This window comes from Oncorhynchus nerka, linkage group LG23 (genome assembly GCF_034236695.1).
Source record: "Oncorhynchus nerka isolate Pitt River linkage group LG23, Oner_Uvic_2.0, whole genome shotgun sequence".
NCBI classification, from domain to species: Eukaryota; Metazoa; Chordata; class Actinopteri; order Salmoniformes; family Salmonidae; genus Oncorhynchus; species Oncorhynchus nerka.
In genome coordinates, this window is record NC_088418.1 from 25,890,943 (window position 1) to 25,908,339 (window position 17,397).

At 43.2% G+C, this 17,397-nt stretch overlaps 1 protein-coding gene across 1 annotated transcript; it reads left to right on the forward strand.

Moving 5' to 3' along the window:
- Positions 1 to 12,402: 12,402 nt before the first annotated feature.
- nog2 (noggin 2) lies at positions 12,403 to 15,034 on the forward strand. Its single transcript, XM_029629464.2, has one exon. It carries the CDS (start codon positions 13,737 to 13,739, stop codon positions 14,370 to 14,372), a length of 636 nt encoding a protein of 211 aa, XP_029485324.1. The 5' UTR covers positions 12,403 to 13,736; the 3' UTR covers positions 14,373 to 15,034.
- The last annotated feature ends 2,363 nt before the right edge of the window (positions 15,035 to 17,397 follow it).

Genomic DNA, 17,397 nt, shown 5'->3' on the forward strand with positions numbered 1-17,397 from the left:
CAGACAGACAGACAGACAGACAGACAGACAGACAGACAGACAGACAGGCAGTCCATTGAGAGTGTGTAGACCCACCGCTAAGACCTTGCTTTTCCAGGCAGCCATTGTCTAAGGATGCCCAGAGTCATCTTGACCACAGAGGATGACCTCTCACATCCCTCCCCTTTCTCCATTCTCCGTCCGTGTGTGTGACTCAGACAATAAGTGCCTAAATATGAGTGTGTATGAATACGATATACAAACACAAGCATGTGGGTGTTAGCAAGGATGTTTCCACTTTCCGTCGCGTTAGTGCAGAGTCCCCAAGAATCCCTAAGAGGCCGAGTTCAAAGTCAAATCCGGCAGTCACATCACAAACGCATCGAGCTGTTCACAATACGATCACAATTAATCATAGCCTGTGACAAAGCACTGCGTTTCTTTGTCCCAAATGGAATGTCATATAGAAGCCGGGAGTTTGTCCGACATTCAGATTGACTTCAGATTGCCTCGAGCAGACCTGCGTTCAAATACTTTGAGCATTTCATCTAGCCTGTCTGCAGTGCCTGGTGGGTTGGGTTTGGAGTTTTGGAGCAATTCTATTGATCCATTAAGTCAGGCAGGCTCAATTAAGCAGATCAAGTGTTTTAAACGATTTTATTTTTCTTTGACCTGGAATGGGCCTTCTCAATAACGAGGTGGACCAATTTCATAAAGAGCTCGGCAACAATTTATGATTTCTTTTTTGTTGTCGTAAGGGGGAAGAAAAGTCACTTTGATGCTGTTTACTGGCTAGTTTTTCATCAAAAAAAATCCTGAAGAATAAAAAGAGAAAGCTTCAAAAGTATCCTGTTAACGGGACACAGATTTTTGTCATGCTTCCCGACCCATCTGCTTCAACTTAGGGCTACGAAGCTGGAGGAGTGAGGGGTGGGATGTGAGGGCTGGTGTTGGGGGCTGTAGAGGGATGTAATATTTAGAGAGGACAGTGAAGGAATGTTTTGGAATAAGAAGGAGGATGAGGAGGGGTGTGGGGGTGGGGGCTACTATGTTAGGTGTTGAAGAGTATTTCCAAAAAGCAACAGGCAAGCCACATTACTCAATTCTCTGTATAATCTAAAATAGCCCCTCTCTTTATTCCCATGGGGAACCAGAAAAGATTGGGAAGTCTGACATTTTTTGGGGGGTCAACACAGTTACCCCTGGTGATGCTCTTTGTCTTAGTGAAGTATTGATGCCCCCCTTTTCCGTGTCCTTTTCTCTCCTCTTCTTTATTTTCCCCTCTGTCTCCTACCCCTCTGTCTTCTGTACCATTCTAACAGTCCCCTAAGGACCCTAGGACCCTAGTCAGCCAGTCTGGCTGGGGCTGCCCCTGGTGGTGCCTGTGCTGGTTAAGCTCCCAGTGGGCCTTCCTTGGGAAACAGTCTGTTTGTAAAAAGCGGGGGGCCCTGCGCTCGTAGCCACAGGGAAGGGAGCTCGCTATCTGTGCTCAGGCCGACCCCCTAATGCACCCTTGCCGTGCGCCCTATTGAGGCCTAAGGAAGCGTGAAAAATCGCTTCAAAAACCAAAGTGCTAAGTCTCCTTGTTATACAAGGCCAATTTTCGGCACCGACCCCACCCTTCCAGCCCTCACTCTGTGTGCCCTCCCCTCCACCCCTCTCTCACACACTTCGTCAGGCTCGGCGGACTTCGTTAAAGCGAGCCAGGGCACTTTATCGCATTATTTAATTGGCCATTCCACAGCAAACTGCTACTGCCATGTCCCCCTGTTGCTCGCTGCCCCCTTCCTCCCTCATCCTGCCTCCCCCAACTCCACCCCTCCTCCTTTCCCTCTCCTGACTGCCCTCCCCCACCCCTCTCTTCCTCCCTCATCCTGCCTCCCCCAACCCTACCCCTCCTCCTTTCCCTCCCTCTCCTGACTGTCCTCCCCTGCCCCCCTACCTCCCTCATCCTGCCTCCCCCAACCCCACCTCTCCTCCTTTCCCTCCCTCTCCTGACTGTCCTCCCCGCCCCCCTCTTCCTCCCTCATCCTGCCTCCCCCAACCCCAACCCTCCTCCTTTCCCTCCCTCCCTCTCCTGACTGACCCCCATGCATCCACCCCCATGCCCCCCACCCAGTCCCCTCCAGTCCTCTCTCTAGGTAATTAACCGGGGGCTTGGTGCTAGGCTGGGCTGGCCGGCATAAAGGGGATGGGGCGATGGGAAGCGGCGTTCGCTGGGTTCCCCTGTCCTCCCCTGTCCTGTCCTCCTTCCCCTCTACTCCCCCGGGATCTCCCCTGGACTCCCTGCGGGGCCGCTGCTGGACAATAGCAGCTGTGTACCCCCAAACTCCGCATTACACTCTTATTAACATAATTGAATGCAGGGGCCCCCCAGGGGTGTATCCTCCCTGTTCACCCACGATTCCGTGGCTTTGCATGACAGCAACTCCATCATCAAGTTTGCTAACGACACAGCGATCGTAGGCCTGATAACCAGCAACGACAAGTCAGCCTATAGGGAGGAGGTAAGTGAAATGACATTGTGGTGCCAGGACAACAACCTCTCTCTCAACGTCAGCAAAACAGACGAGTTGATTGTTGACTTCAGGAAGCAGAGGAGGGAACACGTCCCGATCCACGTCGATGGGACTGCAGTAGAGCAAGTCAGCAGTTTTAAGTTTTTCGGGCTTCCACATCGCCTATGACTTAACATGAACAACAACACCACAACTCATGTCAAGAGGGCACAACAGCTTCTCTACTTCCTAAGGCAGCTGAATAAATTTGGGATGCCACCCAGGTCCTACCGCTGCACCATCGAAAGCGTCCTGACCAGTTGCATCACGGCCTGGTATTGGAATTGCTCAGTCCACGGCAGCAAGGCCCTCCAGCGAGTGGTGAAGTCGATGGCCCAGTTCATCACTGAGGCTCTGTTCCCACCCATCCAGGACATCTACTTGAAACGGTGCCTGAGGAAGTCCCGCAGCATCATAAAGGACCCCACACACGCCAGCCACGAGCTGTTCACTCCCTTATCGTTGGGCAGACGGTATAGGTCTGATACCAACAGGCTCAGAGACCGTTTCTATCTACAAGCCATCAGACTGCTGAACAATTGAACTGGACTGACCACCTGCACTGACTCTCCACACCGTAGTGTAGGAGAGTTTAAATGATTATTCCATCAAACTTCACATTACTAGAATAGTACACATAGCAGAACATGACATTCAGGTTAAGGGTCAGTGGACCAAGCCCACGAACAGAAATATTCCAAGTTCAGACAGAACGGGGAATCAGATCGCTATAAATCGTCAGGAACGTTACTTTGGGTTTGTATTTTCATTTGTACTGCCGAGTACTGCCTGTTGATGTTTCGGAGGCAGCTACAGTAGCGGGACGATATTATTTTATTTATTTCATTGAATATATTTTACTTCACCTGGGTGCTTACGTCGCCTGCTAGCATCCTGGTACTACCATACTAAAACAAAGACGTAACATAAGAACTAAGGTCAGAACGTGACAAATAAAGTCAATTAGAAAGCGAGCGGAATGTAAGGTTGGAGGCAATTTAGTTAAACCTGTTAAATAATATAAAAGGGAATACTGAGGCATTGTGACTTGTCCAAAATGGCAAATCTTGCATTGCTGGAGGATCTGTCACAAGCTGCATTACGCAGGGAGCGTGTTTTCAATGAGCGTGCAGATTGTTTTGCTGAGGGCTCCAAAAAAGTATGGCTTGTTTTGCTTCCACTTTGGTGATCAAAAGTTATATTTCTGTGTCCAAAAAGTTTTTTCCTTTGTCTTCTTGGATTTCTCCATGTTGGCACACAGAAATTAGAGACATTTCTTGCAGCTTTAAAGGGAAGGTTTGTGACCATAAATGGTCATTTAGGACAGTTCATTACGTAAATGAGAGTTCACGTGCACTAGCAGTGTTTTATAACATGTCTGATTTATCTAGGGAAAATACTAACAGGCGTGTGTAAATCAAGCGTACGAGCAGCTGATAAATACCAACTTTCAAAATGTTCTTCATACGAGTTAATTTTGAAGCTTTTCTATGCAACATTGATAAATGAAGGCCCAGAGCCTTAGGTATGCACTTTTAGAAACAATTCTTCATCCTGTAAGCATTACCTGGCAACGCAGGGATTTTTTTATAGCGCACAGGGCTGCGGGCCAGAAGGTTGTGGGTTTACAGACCACCTTGGGACGAGATCTCCTTTACAGTAAAAACATTGCATGAATATATAATCGTGTTTGCATGTCAGAAAACAATTGCCTTTTACAAACATGTCATGCAATTGTATGTCATTTTACATATTAGGATAATATTTTTTTAAATAACAAACAAATTAACGAAATTACAGGCTAACACGGAACCCAAACCGGCTGTGCGCGTGTGGCATCGTGCATACATTTATTTTGTCCCCCCACACCAAATGCGATCACGACACGCAGGTTAAAATATCAAAACAAACTCTGAACCAATTACATCAATTTGGGGACAGGTCGAAAAGCATTAATAATTTATGGCAATGTAGCTAGCTAGCTTGCTCTTGCTAACTAATTTGTCCTATTTAGCTAGCTTGCTGTTGCTAGCTAATTTGTCCTGAGATATAAACATTGAGTTGTTATTTTACCTGAAATGCACAAGGTCCTCTACTCCGACAATTAATCCACACATAAAATGGTTGACCGAATCGTTTCTAGTCATCTCTCCTCCTTCTAGGCTTTCTCTTCTCTTGACTTTATATTGCGATTGGCAACTTTCATAAATCAAATCAAATCAAATTTTATTTGTCACATACACATGGTTAGCAGATGTTAATGCGAGTGTAGCGAAATGCTTGTGCTTCTAGTTCCGACAATGCAGTAATAACCAACAAGTAATCTAACCTAACAATTCCAAAACTACTACCTTATACACACAAGTGTAAAGGGATAAAGAATATGTACATAAAGATATATGAATGAGTGATGATACAGAACGGCATAGGCAAGATGCATTAGATGGTATCGAGTACAGTATATATATATGAGATGAGTATGTAAACAAAGTGGCATAGTTAAAGTGGCTAGTGATACATGTATTACATAAGGATGCAGTAGATGATATAGAGTACAGTATACACGTATGCATATGAGATGAATAATGTAGGGTATGTAACATTATATTAGGTAGCATTGTTTAAAGTGGCTAGTGATATATTTTACATAATTTCCCATCAATTCCCATTATTAAAGTGGCTGGAGTTGAGTCAGTGTCAGTGTGTTGGCAGCAGCCACTCAATGTTAGTGGTGGCTGTTTAACAGTCTGATGGCCTTGAGATAGAAGCTGTCTTTTCAGTCTCTCGGTCCCAGCTTTGATGCACCTGTACTGATCTCGCCTTCTGGATGATAGCGGGGTGAACAGGCAGTGGCTCAGGTTGTTGTTGTTCTTGATGATCTTTATGGCCTTCCTGTAACATCGGGTGGTGTAGGTGTCCTGGAGGGCAGGTAGTTTGCCCCCGGTGATGCGTTGTGCAGACCTCACTACCCTCTGGAGAGCCTTACGGTTGAGGGCGGAGCAGTTGCCGTACCAGGCGGTGATACAGCCCGCCAGGATGCTCTCGATTGTGCATCTGTAGAAGTTTGTGAGTGCTTTTGGTGACAAGCCAAATTTCTTCAGCCTCCTGAGGTTGAAGAGGCGCTGCTGCGCCTTCTTCACGATGCTGCCTGTGTGAGTGGACCAATTCAGTTCGTCTGTGATGTGTATGCCGAGGAACTTAAAACTTACTACCCTCTCCACTACTGTTCCATCGATCTCCAACACCAAATTAATGTGTCTTGTTTGCAATGAAACTGTCCCTGTTTGCAAATAATTCAACCTGAGATATCATTAGGAATCTGAGCATGGTACTTTCAAAGTCTACCGACGCAGAACAATGTAAGCTTTAACTGCTGGCTACTTTTCTTCCATGGTTTAACCCAACAAGAGAAACTCACAAGTGTTTCCCTAAAGGCTGTCTGGGTTTAAACGTCTTCTATTGTACAGAAATTGAATAGCTCAATTAATTGATAGTGACAGAATTAGATGACTTCCCAAGCAAAGTACATGTTTTGTCTCCTCGGCTATAGAAGGTTGTAACACAGCCTCTGAATGTCAAAGAAATGAAACAATGAAATCCCCATATGCATCAGTCACGTTGTCGCCGGGTATTTAACAGCTTGTTTCTAGCACAAAGCATTGCGGACCAAAGCTTTGTTATAGATCATTTTATAGAAAATAGATTATTTTCCTCAAAGTCATAAGCTAACAATGAGTAGGCCTGTGCTTTTTAACATTAAGTAGTAGCAAGCTGTCAAAGTTGATATCCGGTCCTCCATCTTATCTTCGCAAACTGAACAGAACATAGGCTAGAGGCTAGTCCGCATGCAAGATAGTGCTTTTTAAAAACATTTTCTGAATAATTCTTTGACTCTCCTCTTGAACTGCCACTGTCGGCCTACACCGCACAGCATTGGTTAGGCAGTGCAAAAAAAAAAAAGGTTTTGATCAGCAAGAGCCGAGCAGGCTGAGGGATGTAATATCCTTCGCAGTGTGTAATGCAGCCTTGTTTTGTTTACGCCATCCCACCAGCTATCTTAGAAATATAACTTTGCTCTATGCTTCTCCTAGCAAGCACTTTGTAACCTGTAGATCATTTGATTGAGACCACGCTAAATGTGACCAGTTTCATGAAATTGGGCGTATGATGCATGTCGCATGTCACTACTTCACAGGAGAGGCATTTCTGCCTTTTTTTGGGCCGAAATGCCTTCTTGAACATGTGAACTTTCATATACATTAATAACAAACTTGTATGTCATCTGTAATTATGAATAAAATTGTTAATTTACAAGCCTAGTTGGTTTAGCCATGGAAAAAGACAGGAACCTTCCCGCTTGCCATGATTGGCTGAGATAATGGATGGGCTGGACATGCCGAGAGGTGAGAGCTGTCTATTACATGAGCTGCTCAGTGTGTGTAGATAATCCTTACAATAGCAGCTTTTTTGAAATATATAGCCATGGAGAACTGCAAAAGACATACTGCTCTCAACAACATTGCTGGCATGAATTTAGTAAGTGCTATTGACAAAGAATAGTGGGGAAAAGTTGTGATGAAGTACTTTCTGGAGGATGATCGTGCCATACTGACACTCTCTGACTCTGAAAATGAATTATATGATGAAGAAATCCCTGATTTAGGTAAAAACATTTTCATTGAAGCAGACATTATAGTCTTCTGAAGACAGTGATTGGGAAGAAACTGATATTAACAGTGTTGTTGTCACGGAAGAAATTGACCGAGTTTTGAAATCAGTGGAATGCCTTGTGGAAGGGGAGTATGAGAACGAAATGAAGAGATTAAGAAAATTTGGACGTTTGTGGAGTGAGTCGAAAAGAAAACACAGAACACTGGTCATTAAACACCTGTCTCCGGATTACATCTTCAAACTAAGGGCAACCATGGCATCCGTGACAGAGAGGGAGAAAGATCTGAGGATTCTTATGGCATTGAACACAGTCAGTGTGAACCGGAGTGACTTGACACAACAGTCTGAGCAAGCTGTACAAACAAAACGCAAACAACAAAGGACTTCTTCCTTAGTGAAAGGGGTTCCAGTCTGCCATGAAGCATTCATCCATGTACACAGGTAAGAGTTTAGCTAGCTGGCTCGCTAGCTACGTGTATGATCTGTGTAGTAATATTATTAATATCTCAGAAAGCCATTTGCATTGCTAGTTATAGGTTTCTACTAGCTAGCTAACATTGAACCTAGTTGGTTAGCTTTAGCTACCTGCAGATTTATACTAAGTCCCCCCTTATCTCAGCTCGCTGGTCACCATAGCATCACCCACCTGTAGCACGCACTCCAGCAGGTATATCTCTCTGGTCACCCCCAAAACCAATTCTTTCTTTGGCCGCCTCTCCTTCCAGTTCTCTGCTGCCAATGACTGGAACGAACTACAAAAATCTCTGAAACTGGAAACATTTATCTCCCTCACTAGCTTTAAGCACCAGCTGTCAGAGCAGCTCACAGATTACTGCACCTGTACATAGCCCACCTATAATTTAGCCCAAACAACTACCTCTTTCCCTACTGTATTTATTTTATTTATTTATTTATTTAGCTCCTTTGCACCCCATTATTTCCATCTCTACTTTGCACATTCTTCCACTGCAAATCTACCATTCCAGTGTTTTACTTGCTATATTGTATTTACTTTGCCACCATGGCCTTTTTTTTGCCTTTACCTCCCTTATCTCACCTCATTTGCTCACATCGTACATAGACTTGTTTCTACTGTATTATTGACTGTATGTTTGTTTTACTCCATGTGTAACTCTGTGTCATTGTATGTCGAACTGCTTCGCTTTATCTTGGCCAGGTTGCAATTGTAAATGAGAACTTGTTCTCAACTTGCCTACCTGGTTAAATAAAGGTGAAATAAATAAAAAATAAAAAATACATCATTGCATGCATGGCGGCTAGCTATGACAATCCGTTTGTATTGCTACTGTATGGGTTGGGATTACGGTTCATTGTTGAGCTAGCTAGCTAGCTAGCAACATGTCTAAGGAAAAGACTCCGCTTCGCCAGATGATTACATGACCCATCAAGTTAGCCAGGTGTGTCTGGAGCAGATTACGGCTATCTGTTGTATTTCATGATGTGAACAGGTCTAGACAATACTACTTCCATCATTTTAAGATGCTCTGATCAAGGTCAACTGACCGAAAGCTCAGCCACAATCACATGGCCTCACATTTGAATCCTTAAAGAGATGTGCTAAGGCTTGAGAGGGTGTGAACGCTGCTGATTGTGTGTGAACAAATAAGGGCACTCAAGTAGGTGTACCAGAAAATGTAAGTGCCATTTTATCTAAAGAAAATAATGTACTTTATACTCCATATATTTTCCCTGACACATAAAAGTACTAGTTACGTTTTGACTGCTTAGCAGGACACTGGCATCTCTACTGCCTCTGATCTGACGGACTCACTAAACACAAATGCTTTGTCTGAGTGTTGGAGTGTACCCCTGGCTACCAGCAAAAAAATAAAAAAAACAAGACAATGGGGCAGTCTGGTTTGCTTTACAGTATATAAGGAATTTGAAATTATTTATACTTTACTTTTGATACTTAAGTATATTTAAAACCAAATACTTTTTGACTTTTACTCAAGTAGTATTTTACTGGATGACTTTCACTTTTACTTGAGTCATTTTCTATTAAGGTATCTTTACTTTTACTCATGTATGACAATTAGGTACTTTTTCCACCACTGTGAAAGAGGTGTTCGGTCACAAATAGCCAATAGGAACACTTGATATTGTGTGCCCAGCAGAGAATTAGAGATCAGGGGTGGCATCCGGCACACATCTATATATAGACTAATAAGAATCTAATTATAAAACACTGAGAAATATTGAAATTGTATCAATTACAAATGACATGGACTAGATGTTAAAAACACCAAACCCTCCCATTGACTGAAATTGAAAAAGCATGACCCTCCCCCATTCTATACATTTAGATCCATCCCATTGTCCGTGAAAACACAGAGAAAGGTATGTGTTGAAAATCACTCCTGTGTAGAAGTCCATAGCCTTAATAAATAAAGCATCCCAAGGTTAATGACATAGGCATTGCTATAAGAGATTGTGAGACTATTGAAATATGTAACGTTCAGGGTTTTATCATTGTTATTGATAGAGTTTTACAGAGTACTAAAAAATATTGCTGTTGCTAGCTAGCATGTCTTTCTGTGTTGCCGATGGCTAGCATTATGGGATATTATGGGAGATGTAGTTTAAGTTCTCTAAGGGTCTGAATGGGATAAATGTGATTTCACATTGTAGCTTGTTTGTAATAATACAGTGTTTTTGTACACGAGTTGTTGTATTTGAGTACTGTCAACACTGAAAGCACCTAGCAATGTATTAGAGATGTGAGACAGGATATGTTTTACTTTTCTCCATAATCTTCTATAGAACAACTTGTCAGATGGTGAATTGAAGACTGATGTGTTCCTGTCCTGTCTTTTCATAATATCATTGCAGGTATAGTGCGGCAGGTAGCCTAGCGTTTAAAAGCGCTGGGCCAGAAACTGAAAGGAAGTTTGTTCGAATCCCTGAGCTGGCAAGGTGGAAAAACCTGCCGTTCTGCCCTCGAACAAGGCAGTTAAACAACAACTGCTCCCCGGACCGCAGATGACGTCGATTAAGGCAGCCCCCCCCCCCCCCCCCCGCATCTCTCTGATTCAGAGGGGTTGGGTTTAATGCCAAAGACACATTTCAGTTGAACACATTCAGTTTCGCAACTGACTAGGTGTTCCCTTTCCACTCTATTGTCTTAGGAATGACTATTATACGGTCTTTTGTAATTGAAGATGGTTTATTCTTTCATTCTATACATAATGGCTGTATGAACAACTGCAACTGTGATAGTGTCCATGAAAGATGGTGCGTTGAAGACTGATGTGCTTCTGTCTTTCCATAATATAATTGGAGATATACATAAAAGCCCTAAGAGACAGCCGTGGTGTCTACATAAAAGCCCTAAGAGACAGCCGTGGTGTCTACATAAAAGCCCTAAGAGACAGCCGTGGTGTCTACATAAAAGCCCTAAGAGACAGCCGTGGTGTCTACATAAAAGCCCTAAGAGACAGCCGTGGTGTCTACATAAAAGCCCTAAGAGACAGCCGTGGTGTCTACATAAAAGCCCTAAGAGACAGCCGTGGTGTCTACATAAAAGCCCCAAGAGACAGCCGTGGTGTCTACATAAAAGCCCTAAGAGACAGCCGTGGTGTCTACATAAAAGCCCTAAGAGACAGCCGTGGTGTCTACATAAAAGCCCTAAGAGACAGCCGTGGTGTCGCTCTTCATTTCTTGTTTTTTTTGTGGTGCACATGAAGAGTCCTACCGATTTAGCAAACAGACGCTCACTCCCGCACACTCTCACACAGACATCCACACATCCACAGACGCTCACTCCCGCACACTCTCACACAGACATCCACACATCCACATACGCTCACTCCCGCACACTCCCACACAGACATCTACACATCCACACACACTCTCTCTCTCTGTCACACACACACACACACAGTATCATTGATAAGATCATGTGGGTTAATTGGCAAAAAAACGTGAATCAAAGTATCCTATAAATCAAATTCTCTAACCAATTGTCTATAAATGGAAAGTTAGGAAACAACGACTTGTTGTCACGTTGTAATGGAGTGAACATGAACGCACACTCTCTCCCCATTGATAAGAATGATGAGGCAAACTGTCCTGGGATTCCTGCACGCTGGATCAACGCCCCCTAGTGACCACTATAAGAGCAAGTACCCTATCACAACCACACACATCAGTCCGTCTCTTACACCGTACTGTGTACAGAGCATAGTTACAACAGTCAAATGATGGAAATTGTAATAGATTCGACAACTAATAAATTGATCAAATAGCCTCAACCAAATGTATGTATTACGACTATATGCGTCAAAGAGGTCAAGTACTGAACACTACTCCAAAATATGGAACATTTGATTGACCAAGCATAAAATGTGTCTAAAAACTTCGAATTGGCTGTTAATGACAAGAGACTGTGTTGATAGTAAGTTACTGTCAGTTGCATCAGCATTCGTTTATAGAAGCCTGATTATGCATAATTAGGCCTACCCATTAAATAATTTTCTCCATATCAGTTGCATTATTGACAGCTCCATATATTCAACTGAAAACAACCTTTGGGGCTCAAACATGATCCTCTCATCAGTGCGGTTAGTCAGCATGGGAAAGGTAACGTTTAGTAAGGCTATCCATGACCATTTATAGCTTTAATTGCGCGCTTATTTTGTGACCCCAAAGTTCAAACAGCGAATTCCTGTGTGCGGACAGAGGTCCTCGTGAACAAAGGTGGAATGTGATGCTCGTTTTCCGTTACAACCCCTCGGACACGCTACTAAACGTTTCCCACCATTCTCATGGGAATGTTATAAACTGGGAAACTAGCTACCTCAATTAAATATTGACAGCGTATTGTTACCTCGAGCGCGTTGCAGTAAGATAATAATTGCGCACAAGTTACGAAATATGAGGAGAGCCAGGCAGATTGCAATGTAATGAGAGCATTGCTACTGTATCTATAGTGCTATATTATGACTATTTTATTTTGGGGAGAAAGCAAAAGATGTGGCTACATCACAGTTTAGGATATAATGTCTCTGTCAGTGACAAATCGGTTTCTTTAGGACCATGTGGATAGTGTGATTGTGGCCGATATTTTCCACATTCTGTGAGGGGAGGGGCCGAGGGGTGCTGTCAATCATAGTGAAAGTGGCAGTGGTGGGCAGGACCCGCTGACACTTTGTACCGTCGGAGGGGGATATTTAACTTGGGTTTGAGCACCGCTCGCAACAGACACACTCATACACAGTGTGTCTAAGCAAAGAGACGCTCAGCGCCAAGTCTCAGACCTCCTAAAGTAGGAGCAAGTAAGTAGGCGCTACTGTAGCAGCTATCAAAGGAGTAAAGATTCTCCCCCAGGAATTACTGCAAACACTGACCGGGCAAAAGACTGCAGAACTTGGGCTGATTCGACCATTGCAACCGCGGTGGGACTTGTAGCTCTTTTTGATATCAATAGCGAAATCATCAATGTCATTGAGGTGAAAAGGGAAATCAAACTGAACTGAACTTAAACTGGCATGTTAGCTTTTGCGTTTGATATGCATTTTATTCGTGAAAGTTTACATTAAGTTGTGAAGTTGTTTTCGTTTTAAATTGTTGTGCGCAAAACCACTGTGCGTCCTGGAGGAGTATTTGTAGGGGTAAAGCTACATTTTGGTTTGGATAGACCTTTTCATCAGGACCGGGAAATGGTTCTGCTTGCATAGGTGTGGGAGAGAGACTGCAGTGGTGCGTTTTGCCAAAGAGAGGACATCAGACTACACGTGGACAATTTCAGTGAGGTCCCAACAGAACGTTGGAATATCGTACGGGGACTGAATAAAGTCACACGACACCTCTCATCCCATGGATTCTAAACTCGCGTTTGGACTCTCTCAAACCTGAGCGTGCCAGGGCAAGTTGAAAGAAGCCACGTTTATAAAAGTCGTCTGTAAAAATAACATTGACCAAGACAGCCCTAGTTGCCGGGCCCATGACATTTAAAACTTGGTGAAGTACTCTTTTGTGCGCCCTTCTCTCTCTGGGCGTTCTGGATCTATTTTGTCTCTGAGGATAACGCGGATCTTTAGAAACACTTTATTCCACGCAACTCTCGCCTCAGCCACTGTCATCCAGTCTAGACAATTTGTCGTGGCTTTGAGTGTCCCTGGCGTAACCATGACAACAACAAGAACCCCAAAGTGAATTTGAGAAAAAGAGTGAAACGGGAGAGTGGGTGAATAGAGTTTTCCCATTTTGTTTTGTGCCCTTTTGGTTAAGCCTAAACTTTGTTCTTTTTTTTCTTCTTTTTTTGTTGTTGCGAAGAGGCACTCCGCGTTCTACAAGATTGCATCAGCAGATTGCTAAGGTTCCCTAAAAAGAAACTCCACTCCATGTCATTCAAACCCGACGTGGTCTATTAAAAAGGATCGTCTTGCTCGTGCCTCTACTTCGACTATTTATGAAGCCCCCGGGCTACTCATTTCAAAGTGCACAGTAGCGGTGAAAATAACTTAATATTTAATACACCCTGGGAGCCATCACGCAAAGTTAAATATGGGCTTCTCACAGACGCTACTCGTTTATGTACTTGTGTCCATTCACCTTGGAGTTTCTCAACATTATCTACGCCTGCGCCCCTCGCCCAGCGAGCACCTTCCGGTGCCAGACCTCAAGGAGGACCCAGACCCGGAATACGACCCCCGGGAACAGGACTTGGCCGAGAGGACTCTGCGGAAAAAGCTCGGCAGCAACTTTGATCCCAATTTCATGTCAATCAGCTCGCCCATGCTGGTGAACCTCTCCGTGCAAGAAACCCAGATGAAACTTCAAGGACCCATGCCCAACGAGGTTAAAAAGCTGGATCTCTCGGAGACCCCCTACGGGAAGCGGGTAAAAGTGGGCAAGAAAGCCCGCAGGAAATTTCTGCAGTGGCTGTGGACATATACGCACTGTCCGGTGGTGTATACCTGGAAAGATTTGGGCTTGAGGTTCTGGCCACGCTACATCAAGGAGGGAAACTGCTTCAATGAGCGCTCTTGTTCCTTCCCCGAGGGGATGTTTTGCAAACCTGTCAAGTCAATCACCAAGACTTTCCTCCGGTGGTATTGTCAAGGGTTTTTAAGACAGAAATATTGTACGTGGATACCGGTGCAATACCCAATCATCTCGGAGTGCAAGTGCTCTTGCTGAGTTTCAATGGAAGTAGTAGGGTCGGGGAAGTGGACTGGAAATATACGGTTTCTATTGCACTGTAAACTCTGGACAGAGGTGGGCACCATAGCGAATCTATTTTTTTATATAGCATTTTAATTGAAATGCCAACATTGTACATATTTAAGAAAAATGCAGCTATTTTTTTTTAATGAACAGGACCATATTTTATTTCATCCCTGAAACGTGTTTTTGGGGGAACACAAGCACTTCAGAAAGAAGAGCTTTTATTTTTTATGAAAAATTTAAGATGGAATGCATATACAACTTCTCCAAGAAGTTCACTTTTTTCAACTGAACATTGATGCTGACTGTTAATTCACTGCAATGCTGCCTAGAGTTTTTGTATGATATTAATATCAATAATAATTCAATTGAAAGTTGAGGATAAAGATATATATAAGGCGTGAACTCAGCTGTTGGAATACATAGTATTTTGTAGAAATAAACAAATCTGTATGTTTTATTTATTATTTTAACGATTGTGAGTATAGAACATAAGGAAAGAAAATAGCAGAGTATACCAGAAATTATGGGAGATGTCTACTTGAATATTTCTAAAAAATAAAATAAAAAGTAAACATATCAGTGTAAATGTTATGGTTACACGTTTTAGCAATAAAGTCTATCTCTTCAACATGTATTAGTGTCAAGCAAGTTGCTTATAAAGTGTGCGCCTGTCCAAGGGGGGCGTGTATGGTCGTGGAGTGGAATGGAGTTGCTAAATGCACAGTAAGTCCGAGCTGAAATTAATCGGGATGTGGGGGACGTTACTGACGCTCCACGCTGTCACTGTGATTTTAGAAACGGGTGATTTACTATGTTGTGTAATGCGCAACACATACTTAAAACTTCTCGACAGAATTGGCATTCATTGTTTTGAGCCAGCGGAGAGGAGAGGCCATGCGTATCCATCCAATCTCTTACGCAAACGCTCATTTCTCGCATCCAAGGTCTTAACACGACAGTAACATATGATTAAGACATTTGAAACAGTGTCCGATGATGACATGGCGGGTTAGACGCAAGCCAGTGTCGTCTGGGTCTGTGCTATTCATTCATTGGAAGCACTGCTGCACAAATACCTACTGAGGTAGAGCAGGCAGGCGCCTTTTCAAGCCCTATGACAGCATACGAAAAAAAACAAAGACCATAAAACAATGGTCAACTGTTTTTGACGTTACCAGACTATTAATTGGAGAATGTCTGAACTGCCTGCAAATTAAAGAGATATGGTCAATTACTCCATGAAATCAAAAGCAACGACTCATTTAGTCTACTCCGGGGGTTTTGTGGTGTTTATATTGTTCTTTGAATACAATCAACAACTTAAACAGTCGCCATTAACCAATGTTTGGAACATTATAAAATGTTCTTAAACTGGAGCTCTATTATTTCCCCCAACACACCATCTTGTGCGCGTTAAAGTGATTTGTGTCTGCGGGCTGAGTTGGATTTGACACTTGCCGCACGGTTATTGTGACAGATATACTGAAGGGATTTTGTAAGGAGAGGAGAGCGGCAATATGCCAGCGGAGGAGGGGGGCTGCTTTCCTTTACTGTCAGCTTCTTTCTTGATGTCTCAGGGTTTTAGAAACTGCGTCTCTGACTCGGCGGCGCCACTCAGCCGCCCCCTCTCGACTGCGCAGAATGAACCACTTTGGGAAACAGTAACCCTTTCAGGCTCTGCCCAGAGTGTATTTTAGAAGCGTGTGAAAGGCTATACGCCACCATGGCTCCCACGAGCTAGGTGCACACCTTTTAGAACAGCCCTGTCATTGCAATCTGGCGTTGTTCGTTTGGATTTTTCTGTGTCATAGAGTTTCCTTGCTATTTCATATCATTGATCTCTAGAATGTATATTCCTCCACGATTGTAAGGTGTGAATCTTATAGAAAAGTAAGCCACCGAAGACAAATTATATACAAAAAAACTTGGAGATGATATGAAAAACACAAATTACGCACGTATGTTATAGTTCATTTTAAAAACACATATTACGCACGGATTTTGTGTTAACCATTTGATGTCTGAAATCTTGCTATTCAGTCATTATAATTCCAACAGGCATGAACAGTTGGATCTGAGTGTCATATTAAAGCTTTAACCAAGGGATACAGCACATTGTCTCTCCCTGTTTCCCTATGAAGTTGTCGCAATGGAACGCATTGCAACAACAGAAGGCACGATTCGTGTTTGTGGAACAAACGTGGTAGCCAACCACGAACAACAAAGGGGTTCTATATGGTCACCTGACATTGGGCCTAGCCTAAACTACATCACTAAAACAGGTAATGCACTTAACATATGAGTTCACAATGCATCTTGCTGTATATAGAGCGGTTGAATCGGCTTAGTCTAGGTTCAACAACCACATACAGTATCTAAATGAACTAAAGGCTACCCATGAAGTATGTTATTGAACATAACACTCTATAAATAGACCTAAACATCTTAGCTAAAGTTCAGTTGAACTCCTAATGGCTGACGGGAGGAACCAGATGTCCAAGACGTGATTGACACATTAGAGTGATGATGCATGAAAGTGAAAGGGGTCCCGAACAACATTGCAAGTATGCCTTATCATGTGCACTGTGACATGTCAATGGAGTAGGGCCGTAGGCTATTGATGGGCTGAAGGGGGTCGTTTGAGTAATTCACTATTTTTGCATCTGCAAACGGATTATGAATTAACATGTTACACCTGTTTTAGGAGCATACTGTAGCTAGGCCAGTGTTTTGATACCATTTAGGCATACAGTGGCTTCAGAAAGTATTCACACCCCTTTACTTTTCCCACATTGTTGTCTTATAACCCGAATTCAAAATGGATTACATTTTCGATTTGTTTGTCACTGGCCTACACACAATACCCCTTAATGTCAAAGTTGAATTATGTTTTTCGAAATGGATAGAAATTAATAAAAAATAAAGAGCTGAAATATCTTGAGTCAATAAGTATTCAACCACTTTGATATGGCCAGCCTAAATAAGTTCAGGAGTA